This window comes from Eurosta solidaginis, chromosome 3, assembly GCF_040869045.1.
Source record: "Eurosta solidaginis isolate ZX-2024a chromosome 3, ASM4086904v1, whole genome shotgun sequence".
Lineage (NCBI taxonomy): Eukaryota > Metazoa > Arthropoda > Insecta > Diptera > Tephritidae > Eurosta > Eurosta solidaginis.
In genome coordinates this window covers 269,193,918-269,215,716 of record NC_090321.1, presented here as the reverse complement: position 1 = coordinate 269,215,716, position 21,799 = coordinate 269,193,918, and the positions used below count along the sequence as shown (strand labels likewise).

At 36.5% G+C, this 21,799-nt stretch overlaps 1 protein-coding gene across 4 annotated transcripts in view; it reads left to right on the top strand.

Annotated features, from left to right (window-relative positions):
• Positions 1 to 21,799, top strand: part of ACC (acetyl-CoA carboxylase) — a 156,103-nt gene that overhangs the window by 126,072 nt on the left and 8,232 nt on the right. For all 4 annotated transcript variants that reach the window (XM_067776428.1, XM_067776426.1, XM_067776425.1 and 1 more), the window contains 4 exons: positions 802 to 995; positions 1,069 to 1,479; positions 1,569 to 1,916; positions 3,088 to 3,222. In XM_067776428.1, coding sequence (XP_067632529.1) covers positions 802 to 995; positions 1,069 to 1,479; positions 1,569 to 1,916; positions 3,088 to 3,222 — 1,088 coding nt within the window. The remainder of the gene's footprint in view (positions 1 to 801; positions 996 to 1,068; positions 1,480 to 1,568; positions 1,917 to 3,087; positions 3,223 to 21,799) is intronic.

Sequence of the window (21,799 nt, the reverse complement as noted above, 5' to 3'; positions counted from 1 at the left end):
CTTCTTGTATGTAAATATGTGTAGACATAATGATTGATTTGTTTATGTAAATACAAGTGACTGCTTAGTATCGGCTTAGAGATGATAGTATGCCTTAGTGTTGCTAATATTCGTCACAGTATGATATGACAGCTCCTGCTCTATCAAACTGCATCAAAAAATAATTTTTGGAAAAATTGGTACTTAGAAGGCTTGCACTTTAAGCCGACGGTATATATATATTTTTGTCATTATTCGGAATCCGCGATCGCATGAATATGTATTCTATTTTTTTACAGTACATGATGTTGTTGTGTTAACAGTGCTTCGCCCCATTCAATAGGTGCGACCACTCACAAATTGTCATCAAAGTCCTCTAACACTATGGACACATTCAGCCTATGTGAGGTCCTTATTAACCGGCCAGTTCAATCAACCTAACCTAACGTCTAACGGGAGTCCAAGGAAACTAGCAGTTTCAACAGAGGTGGACCATAGGGAAGTTGGTGTTAGGAGCATAAGTTTGACATTACAGTTGAGAACGAAGTTGAGCCAGGGTAACTCGCGTCTTCCTTGGTAGTGTGTTTTCTTCTGCTGCAAGGGTAGGATAGTGTATATTGATAAAACTGTTTTAAAGTACTTGGAATCCGTTGTCGTATAGAATCTCAAAATTTTCGTCATCCATTGTTGCGTGCCTTATAATAAAATATAATTCTTTCTGCATCCATTTTCGAAAATAAGGAATCACTGGGTAGTTATGTGAAGAAATCGGTTGATATGGGTTAACAAAAACCATACTCAGTGACTAATTTTCAATTACAGTTAACTCAAGTGAATGGGAGAATGGTTTCTTCGATCGTGATAGTTGGACCGAAATTATGCAACCGTGGGCAAAAACTGTGGTAACGGGACGCGCTCGTTTGGGTGGTGTGCCAGTTGGTGTTATTGCTGTTGAAACGCGTACCGTCGAAGTTGAATTGCCTGCCGATCCTGCTAATTTAGACTCGGAAGCAAAAGTATGCTGCCTAATCACCTTCAAAAGTTTATTGAATCTGATTTTCAATCCATTTTTGTTTTCTTTCTCTTTAGACACTACAACAAGCTGGACAAGTGTGGTATCCAGATTCTTCATATAAGACAGCACAAGCTATTAAAGATTTTGGACGTGAAGAATTACCACTAATAATTTTTGCCAATTGGCGTGGCTTCTCTGGTGGCATGAAGGATATGTATGAGCAGATTGTTAAATTTGGTGCTTACATTGTTGACGGTTTGCGTGAATACAAAAAACCAATTATTATTTACCTGCCACCTAATGCCGAGCTACGTGGTGGTGCTTGGGCTGTTTTAGATTCACTAATTAATCCGCGTTATATGGAAACGTATGCCGATCCAGAAGCACGTGGTGGCGTTTTGGAACCAGAGGGCGTTGTCGAAATTAAATATAAAGAAAAAGATTTGCTTAAGACGATACATCGCCTGGACACGACGACTATTGCAGTAACTATTTTTATTATTTAATATGATACCTTTTCTACCATAAAAGCTTAAAATAAACTATGATAACTAACAATATCTCTTTTACTTAGCTCAAAAAAGAGCTGGAAGAACTAAACACAGCTGGTGATAAAATTAATGCTGCTTTGATTGAGGAGAAACTAAAAATACGCATATCACAGCTGATGCACGTCTACCACACGGTGGCAGTGCATTTTGCCGATCTGCATGATACCCCTGAACGTATGCTGGAGAAGGAATGTATTAGTGAAATAATACCGTGGCGTGATTCACGACGTTTACTCCATTGGCGTCTACGTCGGTTACTGCTGGAAGATACATTCATTAAAAAACTAATAAAAGCACAAGAGAGCCTTTCGGTGGGACAAGCAAAACAAATGCTGCGGCGCTGGTTGGTGGAAGATCGAGGTGCAACAGATGTAAGTTAATATGAATTTTTAAATTATACCGCATCTTACGGCAGTTTCTGATTTGGGAAAAAGACAAACGTTTGTTCTGGAGACAAACCGGTCTAAGGAGATAGCTGAGAAACCCCTATAGAGCAACATTGTTTTCAGAAGAGAAAATGTCATTTTTTTACAAACAGTTTCGCACACATATTCACTTGTAATTGTGCTGACCAGTATTTTTTTTTTTTTTTTTTTTTGAAAATTCTTTAGCCGGACCTTCCGAGAAGTTGCCGTATTTGTGTGATTATTTGTAAAATATTGTAACGAATTTTGTGAAATTCCGCTTATTTCAAACCTTCTGTTAACGTTCGAATCGCTAAGCTATTGCAATATTCAATAATGTAAAATGGTATTTATTAGACTACTTCGAAAGTACTTCACAATAACACTTCTACTTCACAACCAATAGCGTGCTTAAATCAAACTGATTACTAATTACTTAGCTTTCGCTGCTTTTATACTCTCTGTTGCCTCGTTCACCCGTTTCTCCTAAAGTCTAGTAACTTCGCGAACTTCATGCTTGGTTGCCAGCCATATATGTACATTAGGGTGGGTCAAATTTATTGTTGAAAAGGCACATGCAGTTTCTGACTCTATGTGTCATACTGAGTAATATTGGGACCATGGGTCTGAAATAAATTTCGAGTCTCCCTAATTTTGTTAGAAAATTTTATATCCCAATCCGAATAGCGGCTGTCACAAATAAAATACATGAAAATAAATGTCAAATTCGGATTCGGACTGGGATATAAAATTTTCTAACAAAATTAGGTAGGCTCGAAATCCATTTCAGACCTATGGTCCCATGGACAATATTACTCAGTATGACCCATAGATTCAGAAACTGGATGTCCACCTAAAGTCTTTGTCACCCGTACAATTTGACCTGCTCTAATGTACATGTATATTTGTAGTTTATAGTCTCGCATAGCCATACGCGTGTGTATATGTGAGTACTACTTCGGCTGATGGTGAGTATCTCTCTGTTGCCTTGTATGTACATGTGTAAATAATGATTGATTTGTTTACGTACATACAAGTTGCTGCTTAGTATCGGATTAGGGATGCTAGTATCACTTAGTGATGTGAATATTCGTCGCAATATCTAATTTTTTTGTAACAACTTTTTTCCACGTTCCAGGCGTATATCTGGGATAAAAACGAAGAGATGGTACATTGGTATGAGAAGCAAAAACATCAGGACTCTGTTGTCACTAAGAATATCAACGCTGTTAAACAGGATGCGATCATCTCGAAAATTACAGAAATGCTAGAGGTAAGAAAATTTATCAAAATAAGATAAATAATAGCATGCCAGATCGGACAACAGTTAAAATTATGAATAGCAAGCGGTTGCGTCTGATTTTTGACATTTTTTTTCCGAAATGATAAATGCAATTTCATCCTTACATTTGATTTGGATACAAATTTAAAAAACGGGACTCTTTAAAAAATTTGTAGTGATTACTCCTATTGAAAGTGTCGAAGATCATGTATAGGTCTTACAACCTAAGACTAACAAAGCTACTCCTGTATTCGGACTGTATACCGTTTTCTGGCCTCACAAGCCTTTAAATTAGGCCTGGTAAGTGATAGCAGATGTAGAAGTGCGAGTTGGCGGAGGAAATGATCGTGCACGTTTTGTGCTCGTGCCCTGCGCTTGCCAAGCGAAGACTCCAGCTATTAAGAGTGATCTAGATCAGATCAGATCTAGAAGCAGCAAGTGGCATAGGTTCTACACAGTTTCTACACTTTTTCCAGTTTAAGTTCAGAAATTTACAATTCAAGTTCAGAAAATTTCAATTCAAGTTAAGAAAATTACAATTCAAGTTCAGAATTTCCAATTTAAATTCAGAATATTACAATTCAAGTTCAGAAATTAAAATTCAAGTTCAGACTTTCCAATTCAAGTTCCGAAATTACAATTCAAGTTCAGAATTTCCAATTTAAATTCAGAAAATTACAATTCATGTTCAGAAAATTACAATTCAAGTTCAGAATTTTCATTTCAAGTTCAGAAAATTACAATTCAATTTCAGAAAATTACAATTCAAGTTCAGAAAATTACATTTCAAGTTCAGAAAATTACAGTTCGAATTCAGAAATTTATAAGTAGGGTGTCAATTATCAAAAGTTATTTTAATTAATTAATTTTATACTTATATGTTACTTGCGGAAGTGTTGATGCTTCGTTGACCATGTTGCCAAAATGGTGGCTTGGGTATATTGTACCCCAAGTTTTCTTCAAGGTGTGTACATCCCGAACCTTGAAATCCAATGGAGGATAATTCTTTCCAACAAGTGCATGATGACGCTACGACCAAGAAAGTACTTCAGTCAAAAACGCAGTTTGGAAGCAGTGAAAGGGAGAGACCTCCACAGAGTTGCGAAGGTGGAGGAAGACTTAACCTCTCATGGTGCTCCCAATCGCCGTCAGTTACCGCGAAACAGGTAAAGCTGGCATGATTTGTTACGAAACTGCCAAAATCGCGATTAAGCGCCAATTCATGATGAATGATGATGATGGCGGATAAGTTGAGATATTTTGACATATGGCGCCAAAATCTATGCAGACACCTATACGTTACTTCTGGGAGTGTGGACGCTCAGTTGACTGTTTCAGTGGTCATATCTTCGTCATCACCGCTGTCATACTCAGTGCAGACCAATGGTTGTGAAAGGGTTTTTTCTTCGCTATCTCGCAAAATTGATTTAAATGGTTTGAGAAGTCCAGTGCTTCCTTAACACACAGATACCATCTTACATACATTTATTTCCATTGGATGAAAGAAAAAAATACCTGACAAACTTTCTGAACTTGAATTGAAAATTCTCAACTTGAATTGTAATTTTCTGAACTTGAATTACAATTTTCTGAGTTTAAATTGTAATTTTCTGAACTTGAATTGGAAATTTCTGAATTTAAATTGGAATTTCTGAACTTGAATTGTAATTTTCTGAATTTGAATTGTAAATTTCTGAATTTAAATTGGAATTTCTGAACTTGAATTGTAATTTTCTGAATTTGAATTGAAAATTCTAAACTTGAATTGTAAATTTCTGAAGTTTAATTGATTTCTGAATTTAAATTGGAGTTTCTGAACTTGAATTTTAATTTTCTGAACTTGAATTGGAAATTTCTGAATTTAAATTGGAATTTCTGAACTTGAATTGTAATTTTCTGAATTTGAATTGTACATTTCTGAATTTAAATTGGATTTTCTGAACTTGAATTGTAATTTTCTGAATTTGAATTGAAAATTCTGAACTTGAATTGTAAATTTCTGAATTTAAATTGGAATGTCTGAACTTGAATTGTAATTTTCTGAACTTGAATTGGAAATTTCTGAATTTTAATTGGAATTTCTGAACTTGAATTGTAATTTTCTGAATTTTGATTGTAAATTTCTGAATTTAAATTGGAATTTCTGAACTTGAATTGTAATCTTCTGAATTTGAATTGAAAATTCTGAACCTGAATTGTAAATTTCTGAAGTTGAATTGTAAATTTCTGAATTTAAATTGGAATTTCTGAACTTGAATTGTAATTTTCTGAACTTGAATTGGAAATTTTTGAATTTAAATTGGAATTTCTGAACTTGAATTTTAATTTTCTGAATTTGAATTGTAAATTTCTGAATTTAAATTGGAATTTCTGAACTTGAATTGTAATTTTCTGAACTTAAACTGGAAAATGTGTAGTATTTGCCAAGAGAGCGGAGTTATTTTATAACATATATAGGGCCTAGTCTTTGAGTTTGTTCGTTCAACAAACTTCTGGTAACACTACGGACTCATTCACTCTATGTGGCATCCTCCCGGACCGGCCAGTTCAACCTAACCTAACCCTACGTACTATTGAATGTGCCACAAAACTGCATGCTAGAAAAACATTTGAAAGATTTTAATATTTTGTAACACCACGGGGAGTATGAGTAACATAAAAGGTCCCCCGATTTTTTATACTCAGTTGAGCAGAGCTCACAGAGTATATTAACTTTGATTGCATAACGGTTGGTTGTACAGGTATAAAGGAATCGAGATAGATATAGACTTCCATATATCAAAATCATCAGTATCGAAAAAAAAATTCGATTGAGCCATGTCCGTCCGTCCGTCCGTCTGTCCGTTAACACGATAACTTGAGTAAATTTTGAGGTATCATGATGAAATTTGGTATGTAGGTTCCTGGGCACTCATCTCAGATCGCTATTTAAAATGGACGATATCGGACAATAACCACGCCCACTTTTTCGATATCGAAAATTTCGAAAAATCGAAAAAGTGCGATAATTCATTACCAAATACGCATTAAGCGATGAAACTTGGTAGGTGAGTTGAGCTTATGACGCAGAATAGAAAACTAGTAAAATTTTGGACAATGGGCGTGGCACCGCCCACTGTTAAATGAAGGTAATTTAGAAGTTTTGCAAGCTGTAATTTGGCAGTCGTTGAAGATATCATGATGAAATTTGGCAGGAACGTTACTCTTATTACTTTATGTCTGCTTAATAAAAATTAGCAAAATCGGAGAACGACCACGCCCACTTTTAAAAAAAATATTTTTTTAAATTCAAATTTTAAAAGAAAAGTTAATATCTTTACAGCATATAAGTAAATTATGCCAACATTCAACTCCAGTAAGGATATGGTGCAACAAAATACAAAAATAAAAGAAAATTTCAAAATGGGCGTGGCTCCGCCCTTTTTCATTTAATTTGTCTAGGATGCTTTTAATATCATAAGTCGAACAAAAATTAACCAATCCTTGTGAAATTTGGTAGAGGCTTAGCTCCTAGGACGATAATCCTTCCGATCGGCCGTTAACACGATAACTTGAGCAAAAATCGATTTATCTTTACTAAACTCAGTTCACGTATTTATCTGAACTCACTTTGTATTTGTGTAAAAAATGGCCGAAATCCGACTATGACCACGCCCACTTTTTCGATATCGAAAATTACCATAATAATGAAAAAAATGCCATAATTATATACCAAATACGAAAAAAGGGATGAAACATGGTAATTGTATTGGTATATTGACGCAAAATATAACTTTGGAAAAAAACTTGGTAAATATTAAGTAGAAGAAAATGAAAAAGTTTTGCAGGGCGAAATCAAAAACCCTTGGAATCTTGGAAGGAATACTGTACGTGGTATTACATATATAAATAAATTAGCGGTACCCGACAGATGATGTTCTGGATCCCCCTGGTCCACATTTTGGTAGATATCTCGAAAACGCCTTCACATATACAACTAAGGGCCACTCCCTTTTAAAACCCTCATTAATACCTTTCATTTGATATCCATATCGTACAAACAAATTCTAGAGTCACCCCTGGTCCACCTTCATGTTGATATCTCGAAAAGGCGTCCACCTATAGAACTAAGGCCCACGCCTTTTTAAAATACTCATTAACACCTTTCATTTGATACCCATATCGTATAAACAAATACTAGAGTCACCCCTGGTCCACCTTTATGGCGATATCTCGAAAAGGCGTCCACCTATAGAACTAAGGCCCACACCCTTTTAAAATACTCATTAACACCTTTCATTTGATACCCATATCGTACACAAAAATTCTAGAGTCACCCCTGGCCCACCTTTATGGCGATATCTCGAAAGGGCATCCACCTATAGAACTAAGGCCCACTCCCTTTTAAAATACTCATTAACACCTTTCATTTGATACCCATATCGTACAAACAAATTCTAGAGTCACCCCTTGTCTACCTTTATGGAGATATCTCGAAAAGGCGTCCACCTATAGAACTAAGACCCACGCCCTTTTAAAATACTCATTAACACCTTTCATTTGATACCCATATCGTACAAACAAATTCTAGAGTAACCCCTGGTCCACCTTCATGTTGATATCTCGAAAAGGCGTCCACCTATAGAACGAAGGCCCACGCCCTTTTAAAATACTTATTAACACCTTTCATTTGATACCCATATCGTACAAACAAATTCTAGAGTCACCCCTGGTCCACCTTTATGGCGATATCTCGAAAAGGCGTCCACCTATAGAACTAAGGCCCACACCCTTTTAAAATACTCATTAACACCTTTCATTTGATACCCATATCGTACACAAAAATTCTAGAGTCACCCCTGGCCCACCTTTATGGCGATATCTCGAAAGGGCATCCACCTATAGAACTAAGGCCCACTCCCTTTTAAAATACTCATTAACACCTTTCATTTGATACCCATATCGTACAAACAAATTCTAGAGTCACCCCTTGTCTACCTTTATGGAGATATCTCGAAAAGGCGTCCACCTATAGAACTAAGACCCACGCCCTTTTAAAATACTCATTAACACCTTTCATTTGATACCCATATCGTACAAACAAATTCTAGAGTAACCCCTGGTCCACCTTTATGGCGATATCTCGAAAAGGCGTCCACCTATAAAACTAAGGCCCACGCCATTTTAAAATATTCATTAACAGCTTTCATTTGATAACTATATCGTACAAACAAATTCTAGATTCACCCCTGGTCCACCTTTATGGCGATATCTCGAAAAGGCGTCCAACTATAGAACTAAGGCCCACACCCTTTTAAAATACTCATTAACACCTTTCATTTAATACCCATATCGTACACAAAAATTCTAGAGTCACCCCTGGCCCACGGGTATGGCGATATCCCGAAAAGGCGTCCACCCATAGAACAAAGGCCCACTCCCTTTTAAAACACTTATTACACTTTTCGTTTGACACCCATATTGTAGAAACGCATTCTAGAGTCAACCCAGGTCCACTTTTATAACGATATTCCGAAATGCGTCCACCTATAGAACTTAGGCCCACTCCCTTTTAAAATACTCATTAACACCTTTCGTTTGATACCCATATAGTACAAACAAATTCTAGAGTCACCCCTGGTCCACGTTTATGGCGATATCTCGAAAAGGTGTACATCTATAGAACTTAGGCCCACGCTATTTTAAAATACTCATTAATACCTTTTATTTGATACCCATATCGTACAAAATAAATTCTAGAGTCACCCCTGGTCCACCTTTATGGCGATATCTCGAAAAGACGTCCACCTATAGAACTTAGGCCCACTCCCTTTTAAAATTATCATTAACACATTTCATTTGATACCCATATCGTACAAACAAATTCTCGAGTCAGGCCTGGTCCACCTTTATGGCGATATCCTTAAATGGCGTCCATCTATAGTTCTATGGCCACTTCCTCTTAAAATACTCTTTAATACCTTCCATTTGATACACATGTCATACAAACACATTCCAGGGTTACCCTAGGTTCCTTTTACAACATGGTGATTTCCCTTACTTTGTCTCCACAGCTCTCAACTGAGTATGTAATGTTCGGTTACACCCGAACTTAGCCTTCCTTACTTGTTTACTTTTATGTTATATCCTTTCAATTAACGATTCGCTAGCTTGACTCACAAAGGACATGACCAACTAATTTAAAATTTTACAGAAGAAGCAAAAACATTTTTTTACATTCACTATATGCAGAAATTTGGTTTTTTGAAAGTGCCATATCTCCTTTGTTATTGGTTCTAACAAATAAAAATTTTAACGGAGGGGTATTTTAGTATGTCATACCAGAATCTGCGAAAAATTTAGTTTCGAAAAGTCTGTTGATTAGGGCCTTTGTGAATTAAGCTAACGATATATTGTTATAGAGTACATCAAAATCCCACTTTTCCAAAATGCAACTAATCAAAACTCCTCTGAAAAGTCTCTATGTCGTTATTTGGTCCTGAATTACTTGTTAAAGAGGCATTAGCAATTTATGCTTTACACCATTTTTGGTGCATTTTAAGACTTTACAGACTTTGTAATTGTGTCCAAGCTTAGCATCTAGAAATTGCGTGTGAAGTGAACAAAATAAAAATTTGGCGTTCGTATGTGTTCTAACGCTCATGGAGTTGCAGCCTAACATCTGGGGCCGAATCATTCGTGATCGAATGCCGTTTTTAAAATAACAATAGCTCCAAAATGGTGTATAGGATTAATGAAATATGTGAATTAGGGACAACGTGTACTCACAAGATCCATAATCTTATATATTATTTCTAATTGCTGTTTTTATGTACAGAACCCTTTTTCGCTCTTATTTGGAATTAAAATCTATAAATAAAATTTTGGTTGTAAAGATGGGGATTCGTGCTATAAGCGTGCTTTGGGCATTATCAGTCGTATTGTTTTTGTTTCGCTATATTTTATAAAAATAATTTGGTAATAAAATAATTTAAAAAAAATTTTTAGTTAAACGGTTTTATTGAAAACAATACTTACATGAAGTAATAATAATACTAAAAGCTAGAAAATAATTGGGTAGGTCCTAGGTACTAGTCATCACACTCCTCATCAATATAGGGCGTTGGTCAGACAATTAAATAAAAGCGTTGGGCACGTGAAATTTCTAAAAATGTGAGGCGTGGCATAACCTTATTAAGGTTCAGTTGGTCTTACTTATGACTATCAATAGAAGTTTGACGCATCCAACGTTTTTATTTTTTGTCTGATCAACGCCCTAGATTGATGAGGAGTGTGATGACTAGTACCTAGGACCTACCTAATTATTTGCTAGCTTTTAGTATTATTATTACTTCATGTAGGTATTGTTTTCAATAAAACCGTTTAACTTAACCATTTTTTTTTTAATTATTTTATTTTCAAGTTTTTAGTCTTTATTTAATTGCCTATTATTTCTCATTCTATTCAGTTCATTTAGTGACTCATTATTACAAGGACTCTTTCCTAACAATTTGTTATAATCTAAGTCCTGAATACATAATCCTTCCAAAGACTTTACTCGACTCTGCGCCACATATGCTTGTCCCTCCTCCAACTCCAAAATATTTTGATGTCACTTCTACCCGACAGCATGTAATATTTGTTACAGATATGAGCCTAATCGGACATCATAGGTCGCTTTCTATTCATGTATGTATTATGTGTTCCAAATATGGATTAAATCGGACCACAAATACAATTTTTTCGGAATATCTTGATCCTTGCACCACCTAGCGGCGATTTTTTTTTCATACGTCGCTTTCTATTCTTGTATGTATTATGTGTTCCAAATATGGGCCAAATCGGACCACAAATAAGATTTTTTTTGAATATCTCGATCCTTGCGCCACCTAGCGGCGATTTCTTTTAGAGGTCGCTTTCTATTCTTGTATGAATTACGTGTTCCAAATATGAGCCAAATCGGACCACAAATACAATTTTTTGGAATATCTCGATCCTTGCGCAACCTAGCGGCGATTTTTTTCTTATTATTGTATTGTGATCGGGTTCTGACTATATTCCAAGTTTCTAGCTTGTAGCTTATCGGGAAGTTACTTAAATTTCATTTACAAAATCCGTGCCAGCCACCCTACCAACTAGCCAGCCTGTCAAGTCAAGCTAAATAAAACCGTTTAAAAATAAACGATTGTGAGCACACAAAGAAATCTATTTGTACTATGGCGCTATTGTGAATATTTGATTAGAATAAACACTGCATTACCGGCAGTTGGTAACACTCGCCAGATGGCAGCGTAAGCGCATGTACGTTTATAGATGTTTGATTGATAGAACAGCTCATTTCCGTTGATATTTGATATGAGACTTATATATTTGTTGCGCAAGTTGCGCACGGGTCCGGCTCGTATATTATCTTTTATTAAATAGTTGGAAAGCCTAATTCTTATCGCTTGAGTGAAAATAGTTTGCGATCCGTGATCGTAGCTGCTTAGTAGAGCTCTTGATAATGTCATCGACTAGTAGTTTGCATTCGATTAGTGACAGATTCGACTATTCGAATAGTTTTCTTTTTAAAAAATTTTAATGAGTTCTGAAATTGGTAGACGTTGGGCATTTACTGTTGGCCATCTGCTGCTCACACTTTTGGCATCCTCGCATCTAAAAAAGCAATTCCATACCCAGCTATTTGTTTCAGCAACTCATATTGCAGCAAAAAATAAATTTTTTTTTATTATTTATGACAAAAAATTAAATTAATGAAGTTTTCAAATAAGATCATTGTGGATAAGACAAGTGTGATAATTTTTGCACAGACGTCAAAATTACAAATAAAATGGATCACCTGATTTTTATTGACTATCGCTGTCTCATTCTGTATCACTTTTTATCGTGAAGAAGATTGAAGATACCCGGCCCTATGCGCCGCAATATTGAACACCCTGTCAGGCAGTTGACGGATAAGATATTGTGACGAATATTAGCAACACTAAGGAATAATACTCTAAGCCGATACTGAGCAGTGACTTGTATGCACATAAACAAATCAATCATGATGTCTACACATGTACACAAACATATGCATGTATCTGAGATACTCCCAAAAGTAGGCAATCGTCGGTGGAAGTATCACTCACATATACACGCGCATATGATAACCTATAAATGTGCATCTGTAGTTATAGCTGGTAAATAAGTAGTAAGAAACGCCTAGAAGTATGCGAACGAGGAAATCGAAGAGTATAAAAGAGCGCAAGCTGCGCAATCATGAAGTCATTTTGATTTAAGCAAGATATTGGTTGTGAAGTACTTTAATAAAGGCCATTTTGCATAATTGAATTACTTACTTACTTAATTGGCGCTTAACCGTCTGAACGGTTATGGCCGTCCAACAAGGCACGCCAGTCGCTCCTTCGCTCTGCCAACCGGCGCCAATTGGTCACACCAAGGGAGTTTAAATAGTTTTCCACCTGGTCCTTCCAAAGGAGTGGGGGCCGCCCTCTACCTCTGCTTCCATAGGCGGGTTCCGATAAAAACACTTTCTTGGCCGGAGCATCATCTTTCATTCGCATAACATGGCCTAGCCAGCGCAGGCGCTGCGTTTTAATTCGCCGGATTATGTTGATGTCTGCGTATAGCTCGTACAGCTCATCATTAAATCTCATCTGCTGTTGTCATGGTCCATGCTTCTGCCCCATATAGCAGGACGTGTATGATAAGTGACTTGTAGAGTTCGATTTTCGTTCGCCGAGAGAGGACTTTACTTTTCAATTGCCTACCTAGTCCAAAGTAGCATTTATTGGCAAGATTGATTCTTCGATGTATTTCAGTGCTGATGTTGTTGCTAGTGTTGATGCTGGTTACCAAATAAACGAAGTCTTTTACTATTTCGAAATTATGGCTGCCAACAATAGCGTGGGTGCCAAGGCGCGTATGCGCCAACTCTTTGCTGGATGACAGCAGGTACTTCGTTTTGTCCTCATTCACCATCAAACCCATCTTTACCGCTTCTTTTTCCAGTTTGGAGTAAGCAGAACTAACTGCGCGGGTGTTTAGGCCTATTATTATTATTATTTATTTATTATTACGGCGTTTTAAGCCTAAAACTTAGATTATTACAAATTTTTAAATACATTTTAATAATAATAGGATTTCTAGCGTTTGGGGTGTCGGAATGCATGAGATTCCGATCAGCACGGGAACTGGTGGTCCCAACGGGCGAGTCTTGGAGTCATATCATTGGGAGGTTGGAAGGACGTGTTCTCAATCCTGCCCTACTCCAAGACGTATGATTACCCAGTTTTATAATTTATGCTGTCGGAATGCATTTGATTCCGGTCAACCCAAAAGCCAGCAGCTCAGCAGAATAAGCCACTCTTATCGGACGGTTGGAAAGGAGGTGTTTCCAATCCTCCCTGTACCAGCCCCTATGTAAACACAATTAATTACAATACATCATAGTTGCGGGAATATACGTGATTCACATGAACACTCCAACTGTTTGTCTGGTACGATATTTTCAGGAATTCTTTCCTAATTTGATTGCGAGCAATATATGTATTTGACCTGATGCATAAGGTTCCTCTGTGTCTATTTGGATTGCCGTGTACGCTCAAGGATCAGTAACATGAAATACCGATACAAAATATTTTATCTTATTGGAAGGGTTTTGCAATATTCTAATAAACTTTTTTTGAAGGTGTTTAGGTTTTCACAATTTTTAACATGATTAGGTAGTTCATTTAAACATTTCAGGCCTTTGTAAATTATATTTTGCTTGTCCATTTCTGTTTTGAAAAGAGGTAATCTAAAATTTTTATTTTCCCTGATTATGTAAGAATGGGTTTCATTCACATAAACAAGTTTTTCACTTAGGTAGGCTGGTAATTTACCATGCTTGATATAAAATACAAATTTCATACTATGGTAAAATATCAACTGTTTCACGCTCAGCCAGTTTAGTGCATCAAGCATACTCTTTATGGAAGTGTCGTACCTCACTTTCAATATAAATCTCATAGCTTTGTTTTGCATAATTTGTAACCTGTCTACTTGTGTTTCATTGGCAATAAAGAATATTGTAGGGCAATATAAGAAGTGCGGTTCTATGATGGATCTATAAACTTTCAACTTATATTTCTTACTAATAAGTTTATACGATCTCTTCCAAAATCCAATTTTTTTGCCCATTTTGGCAACAATATAATCAATATTATCTGTAAACCTCAGTTTATTGTCAATCAGGATCCCTAAGTACTTAAATATTTTGACATCCTCAATGCTCGTATTCATTATTTTAGATCAAAATTAAGTGATTCTCTATTGGTCGTCCTGGATAAAACCATGAACTTAGTTTTGTTAACGTTAAGCTTGAGTTTATTAGTGCAAAGCCATCTATACAATGAGTCCAAATCTTCTTGCATTTTGCTCCTTGCTATTGAAATGTCCGTTTCATTTACTTCAAGTAGCGCATCATCTGCAAACAACCTGACTTTACTATATTTCAGTGCTGATGATATGTCGTTTATGTAAATGTTGAACAGGATTGGTGCTAATACCGACCTTTGTGGTAAACCTATGTCCACTTGTGCCTCGGATGAGACTACTGACTCGATGGTTGTTCTTTGTTTCCGGTCTGATAAGAAGCTTCTAAACCACTGCAATTCATTTTCCCTAATACCAATTTTTTGTAGTTTATCGAGCATTATATTCCTATCAATTGTTTCGAACGCTCTTTTCAGGTCAATGAAAACTGCTACTATATTTTTTTTATGCTCAGCTCTTCCTTCCAGCTAGATATGACGTAATTTAACGCCGTCTCGCAAGAGTGCCTTTCTCGGATACCGGATTGTTCCTTTATAATATTGTTAAATAATATAAATCTGGCAACTCTAATTATCAGTTTTCTTTTCATACTATTTCATTATACCTCTGTTCGTATTATACTGAATAAAGTTAGTCGCCATCTTACTCTGAAACTGCGTGTACAAATCTCTATTACAACAGGTTATGGGCCTATCCACATAGAGTAAAATTAAAGTTAAATATATTAATTTAATTAAAATGGCGACGGGCACACTCAGTTTTCCTTTCGAAAAACTTCGCGGTCGGGAAAATTTTGATGTTTGGCGGCGAAATGCAAAGTCATACTTGGTGCTGAAAAGTTGTTGGAAAATGACCGAAGCAGGTTTGTCTGAAAATGCATCGGAAAAAGATCGTGACACAAACGAACGGGCGCTGGCGGAGATTACGCTCATGGTGGAGCCGAGTAATTTCTCGCACATAGCAAATGCACAGACGGCAAAAGAATGGCAGCGTATGAGGACAGTGGTTTAACTCGCAAGGTAGAGCTTTTGAAAAAGCTGGTGCAGTTAAAACTCGAACAGTTCCAGACCATACAGGATTATGTGAATGAAGTGGTCATGACTTCAATAAAATTGCAAAGTGCAGGTTTAAATGTCGGTGATGAATTGATTGCATCTTTATTGCTAGCTGGGTTGCCTAATGAGTATCAAGCTCTTGTTATGGCAGTGGAAAATTCCAAATCGAAGTTAACCGTCGACAGCGTAAAGAATTTGTTGTTGCAAGACGTCAAATTGGATTGTAGTAAGGAATCCACCAACAACGCTTTGTATTCGAAGAATTTCGAACCGAAAAAGAATGACAAAAATTCTAATCGTAAAAAGTTTCGTTGTTTTAATTGTGGTCAGGAAGGCCATATGCGTAAAGAGTGTCGTAAATCTATACAGTCGAAAAAAGCAAATGAGAACGAAAGTAAAAGCAAGACAGCTATGTTTTCAAATTCTTTGCTAGCGAATTCGTGTTTACACTCTCAGAGTGGCGAGTGTGTATGGTACGTCGACTCAGGCGCAACGTCGCATATGACGAATGATCAACAGTTGCTTTCAAAAGTTCGAGCAGCAGAACACAACGAAGTTATTTTAGCTAACAGTGAGCGAGTTCCTGTTAACAGCGTAGGAGATGTTAGCCTACTGTTAAATGTCAACAAACAGAAAATTCCAACTAATGTTCGAAATGTTGAATATGTTCCTAGTCTTTGTGCAAATCTTTTGTCAGTTCGACAAATGACTAAGCAAAACAAAAAGGTGGTGTTCGAAAAAAATGTATGTAAAATTTTCGATGTGAAAGGCAATTTAATAGCAAAGGCATTTGCGGACAACGATTTATACAAGTTGGATTGCGTTAAAAATAAAGTTGGGAGAGCAATGACTACAGTTGATAACTTTGAGCTTTGGCATCGTAGGCTGGCACACATTTGCAAGGAAAATATGAAACGAGTGCAGAATTCAACGCTTGGCGTTAATTACAGCAGCACAAGTGACAAAGGGTGTATTATATGCTGTAAAGGTAAACAAACCAGAAATATAAACAAATCAGCTGGTACGCGTGCAGAAAATTTGTTAGACATCATACATTCTGACGTGCTTGGTCCAATTAGCACAAAATCGTTCAGTGGTGCAAGATTTTTACTTGTATTTGTTGATGATTTTTCAAGAAAGGTATTTGCGATACCGATTGTACGAAAGTCAGATGTGTTTGCTAAATTTAAGGAATGTAAAAGCGAAGTAGAGACACAGTGTGGCCGTAAAATAAAAGTGCTGAGGACAGACAATGGCACTGAATATTGCAACGAACCATTTGAAAATTTTTTGCGTGATTGTGGCATTGTTCATCAAAAAATAGCTCCCTACACGCCCGAACAGAACGGGGTGGCTGAGCGTATGAACCGAACGTTGATTGAACGTGTTAGATGTATGTTATTAGATTCTGGCCTGAGAAATATATTCTGGGCAGAGGCTGCAAACACGGCAGCATATTTGGTAAACCGCATTCCATGTAGAGGTAATAATCGAAGTCCAGAAGAAATATGGTCAGGTGTTAAACCTAATTTAAAGCATTTACGAATATTTGGTTGTACAGCGATGGTTCACATACCGAAACAAAAACGTTCAAAACTTGATGCAAAATCAGATGAGTGCATATTTGTAGGATATTGTGCTGTGTCAAAAGCTTACCGGCTTTATCGTAAATCTGATTACAAGTTTATTGTGAGCCGTGATGTTACATTTATAGAAAATTCATGTGACGTAACGAAACATACAGAGCCAAATTTGATTATTGATATTATTGATACAAGGGAAGATTATAACATTAACAATTCAGAGGAGGATAATATGAGCGAATTGTTAGATGTCAACAAATCCTCGGACAGTGACTACGATACTCCTGATGAAAGTGAAGCAGTTAATATGCATAGTGACGATTATGATAAATTGCATCCAGTTCGTCGGTCGGAGCGTATTGCAAACAAAACGAAAAGAAATTTGTTGTTGACAGTGGTGTCTGATGCTGATGACCCTGTTAGTGTTGAAGAGGCGTTGTATAGTGCAGAATCAAGTGCCTGGAAGCGCGCCATGGAAGAGGAGATGGATTCTCTTAAGTCAAACAACACTTGGGTGCTTACGAAATTGCCTGCTGGTAAAAAGGCAATAAGTTCAAAATGGGTATTCAAAGTGAAACGTGATGCAGCTGGTGAGCTTGTTCGTTATAAAGCAAGGCTCGTTGTGAAAGGTTGCTCGCAGAAACAAGGCGTCGATTATTCGGAAACATATTCACCGGTAGTTAGGTATAACTCATTGCGATTCTTGTTCGCCATGGCAGCGAAATATGACTTGGCGGTGCATCAATTAGATGCGGTAACAGCATTTTTAAATGGTGAGCTTCGTGAAGAAGTATACATGAAGCAACCGGAAGGCTATGATGATGGTTCAGGCAGAGTATGTCGTTTGGTAAAGTCACTATACGGCTTGAAACAAGCAAGCAAAGTTTGGAACGATAAATTGAATACAGTACTCATCGGTCTAGGACTAGTTCGGAGCGAAGTCGATCAATGTATCTACTATTGTGTAAAAGATCAAAGTATGATTTACGTAGCGATTTATGTAGACGACGTGTTGGTGTTCTCCAATGACAAAAAGGCTACACAGCGTATTAAGAGCGAGTTGTCTTCCAGATTTAAAATGAAAGACATGGGTTCAGCGTCATCCGTATTGGGCATGCGAGTTCAAAGAGATGAGGTAAAAAAACTAATAAAACTTGATCAATCTGAATATATTTGCAGTGTGCTCAAACGTTTTGGAATGGATGACTGTAATGCCGTTGCTACGCCACTTGATTTGTCACAGAAGCTAACTATTGAAATGTGTCCACAAACTGAAGAAGCAAAGAAAGAGATGGAAAATGTTCCATATATGGAGGCTATTGGTTGTCTGTTGTACGCAGCACAGAACACTCGACCTGATATCAGCTTCGCGATCAATTTACTGAGTCGGTTTACACAAAATCCCGGCAAAGCTCATTGGCTTGCAGTGAAGCGTGTGATGCGATATTTGAAGGGAACTATAAACAAAGACATCGTGTACAAAAAATCTGCTGAAGGTCTAGTTGGATTTTGCGATGCTGACTGGGCAGGAGATCTTGATCAGCGTCGATCAACTTCTGGTTACATGTTCGTTATGCAGGGTGGTGCTATATCTTGGTCAACGCATAGACAGCGAACCGTTGCATTGTCATCAACAGAAGCAGAACTTATGTCAATAGTGGGTGCAATGCAAGAAACGATTTGGTTGAACCGATTGGAATCTGAGCTTATTCCTCGCGATGCAAAAACAACAACATTGTATTGCGATAACAAAAGCGCAATTCATATTGTTCGTAACAACAATTTTTCTCCACGTACTAAACATGTCGATATAAAGGTGAAATTCATACAAGAAAGGCTGGAAGATAAGTCGTTAAAGCTAGAGTACATTTCTACAAGCGAGATGTTGGCAGATGGTTTAACGAAAGCTATACCAGCTGTTAAAAATGAATTTATTAATGTCGGAATAGGATTACAGTAAACTTACATATGTGTTACTTAACATAGTTTTTGCAATGTAAACATTTTGGATTTGAATTAATGGTCGTAAATTTTTACTTATATATATTTACAATGTTGCCAGATGTTCTATTAAAGGGAAGTATTGTTAAATAATATAAATCTGGCAACTCTAATTATCAGTTTTCTTTTCATACTATTTCATTATACCTCTGTTCGTATTATACTGAATAAAGTTAGTCGCCATCTTACTCTGAAACTGCGTGTACAAATCTTTATTACAACATATAAGGATTTTATTATTTTCTAAGTAATTAAGCAGTTGATTTTTTATTACAATTTCCAGAATTTTTTCTATGTTCGGCAATGTATTTATCGGCCATAGTTCATTATTGAATCTTTTACTTTCCTAATTGGTACTATTGTCGAAATTTTCCACATGTCTGGCACTATTCCATTTGTTTATAGCGGTTGCATAGAAGAAACCCATGTACGATACCGAATCTTTAATTACGCCTTCTGAAAGTAAATTTTTCCCCCCAGTTTTATTTTTGAACCTTTTTGCTATACGTATAACATCCTCAACCGTAATTTCTTCGAATTTTAAACATGACCTAGTTGTAAATTAGAAGTCGTTCTGACTCTGAACAACTTCAATTACCCTGTTTATATCAACAATGCTATCTATAAAGAAAGAGCTCAATGCTTCAGCAATATCGCGGGGTGTATCATATGTCACACCTTTTACGATCACCGTCAAGATCTTTTCTTTTGGCCCCGTTAAGTTTACAGCATGCGTAAGATACTTCCACATTAGCCTGCTATCTGAACAATTGATAACAATATTATTCTCCATGTATTTAATCTTTTTAAATTTGATTAGTTTTTTGTAGTACTTCGCGACCATGTTATATTCTGTATAGTCACCCGTGGCTCTAGCTTGTGAGTGCAACCGGTATTTTAGTTTATTCAATTCTGTCAATTCTTGGTCATACCATTTATTTCTTAACTTTACCGTACTGTTTTTTTCAAACGTTAGTACTCCCATACAATCTAGTAAACAAGTATTTATATAGTTGACCATGTCGTTGACATTCATGCTTCTTATTAAACTGAGATCGCAATTCCTCAGTAGAGTCGTCAAGTTATCGGCCGAATAATTCTCCCAGGATGTTGATGAAATGACTCTTCGTAACGGGTTTGAATTACTTACTTTTATAGCAAATGAAATAGTTTCGTGATCGGATATTCTGTGGTCTTCAAGATTTACACAAGACAGTATATCAGCGTTTGCATATAATAAATCTATTTTTGTTTGAGAAGTTTCCGCGACTCTTGTATTCAAATTTATTTTTTGTTTCATTGCGCTAGGTGCACAAATTTCATTCAGTTTGTAGCTACTCGAAGAGTTAATATTTAAGTTTATATTGAAATCTCCAACTAGTAGGGAATTCGTACCTGATTCTAATACTTCTGCTAAAATACTCTCTACGTGATTTAAAAATTCACTGTCACTAGAACTTGGGGAATGGTACAACACACCTATTTGCCACTTAATGTCCACTTGCTTTAATTTTACAATAGCACACCATACATTTCTATCAATTGATCGATTAAACTTGACTTTGTACTTGATTTCCTTTTTTAGTAATAAAACGACCCCTCCCGTATGTCTACTATGAGAGTCGCAGCGAATTAATGTATACGGTGCAATATTAATTTCAGAATCAAGAATATCTGAAGTTATACGTGTTTCTGAGCATAAAACAATGTCCGGATCCACTTCTTCTATCATTTTTTCGAGCTCTGCTTTATTTGCTAAGAAACTAAAAATATTCAAGTAGACACATTTCAAATGAAAAACATTTATTACTGGGCCTGTACGTCTTGGTTGCTAAAAACCAACTCGTTGTTTTTCCAGTTTAAGCTTCCTTTGATAAACTGGGCAGTCATGGCTCATTATGTTATGGTCTATATTGAGCTTAAAACCTAACTGATTATTGGCATCTACGCAATTGCCACATTTATTAATGGGCATGCTCTCCTTGCAGTTTTCTGCCCCATGTTCTCCCAGACATTTACTACATCTCTGTTTCAGAGTGCAATTGGCAGCTATGTGGTTAAACCCTAAACATTTGTAGCACCTTTTTACAGTTTGACCGTCATAAACTGAGCAGCGATCCCATCCAACATTAATTTTCTTATCTCTCAGGATGGCCTCATAATATTTATGCTCTATTTCTATAACTGCATTAATATGTTGTCCTCTATTTTCTTTTTTAGCGCGTTTAATTGTAATACATTTCATTTTAGCTTCCCTCAGTGTATCATTCTGCGCAAGGATCCGGCTAACTATTTCGCTCTCGGTATGCTCTGCACTAATATTAGCTACCACAACTCTAGGAAAATAAACTTTTGGCTCAGCTATATTATACACATTTTTATCCAACTTTTCTGTTAGCGTATCTCTAATTTTATCCTTGTCGCCTGCTGTATTAGCGCTTATAATTATCGTGCCATTATTTTTGTTTTGTACCCTTCCTATATTTAAATGGGATGGATCTATTTTGTTTAAATCCGTTTTTGTTTTCTCAATGGCTTGTTTCACTTTGGGCTTAATAACAATTGGAGGGATGCCTTTTGTAACAGTGGCATATGTAGAAACATTTCCACCGTCAAAACCTTTATTCTGAT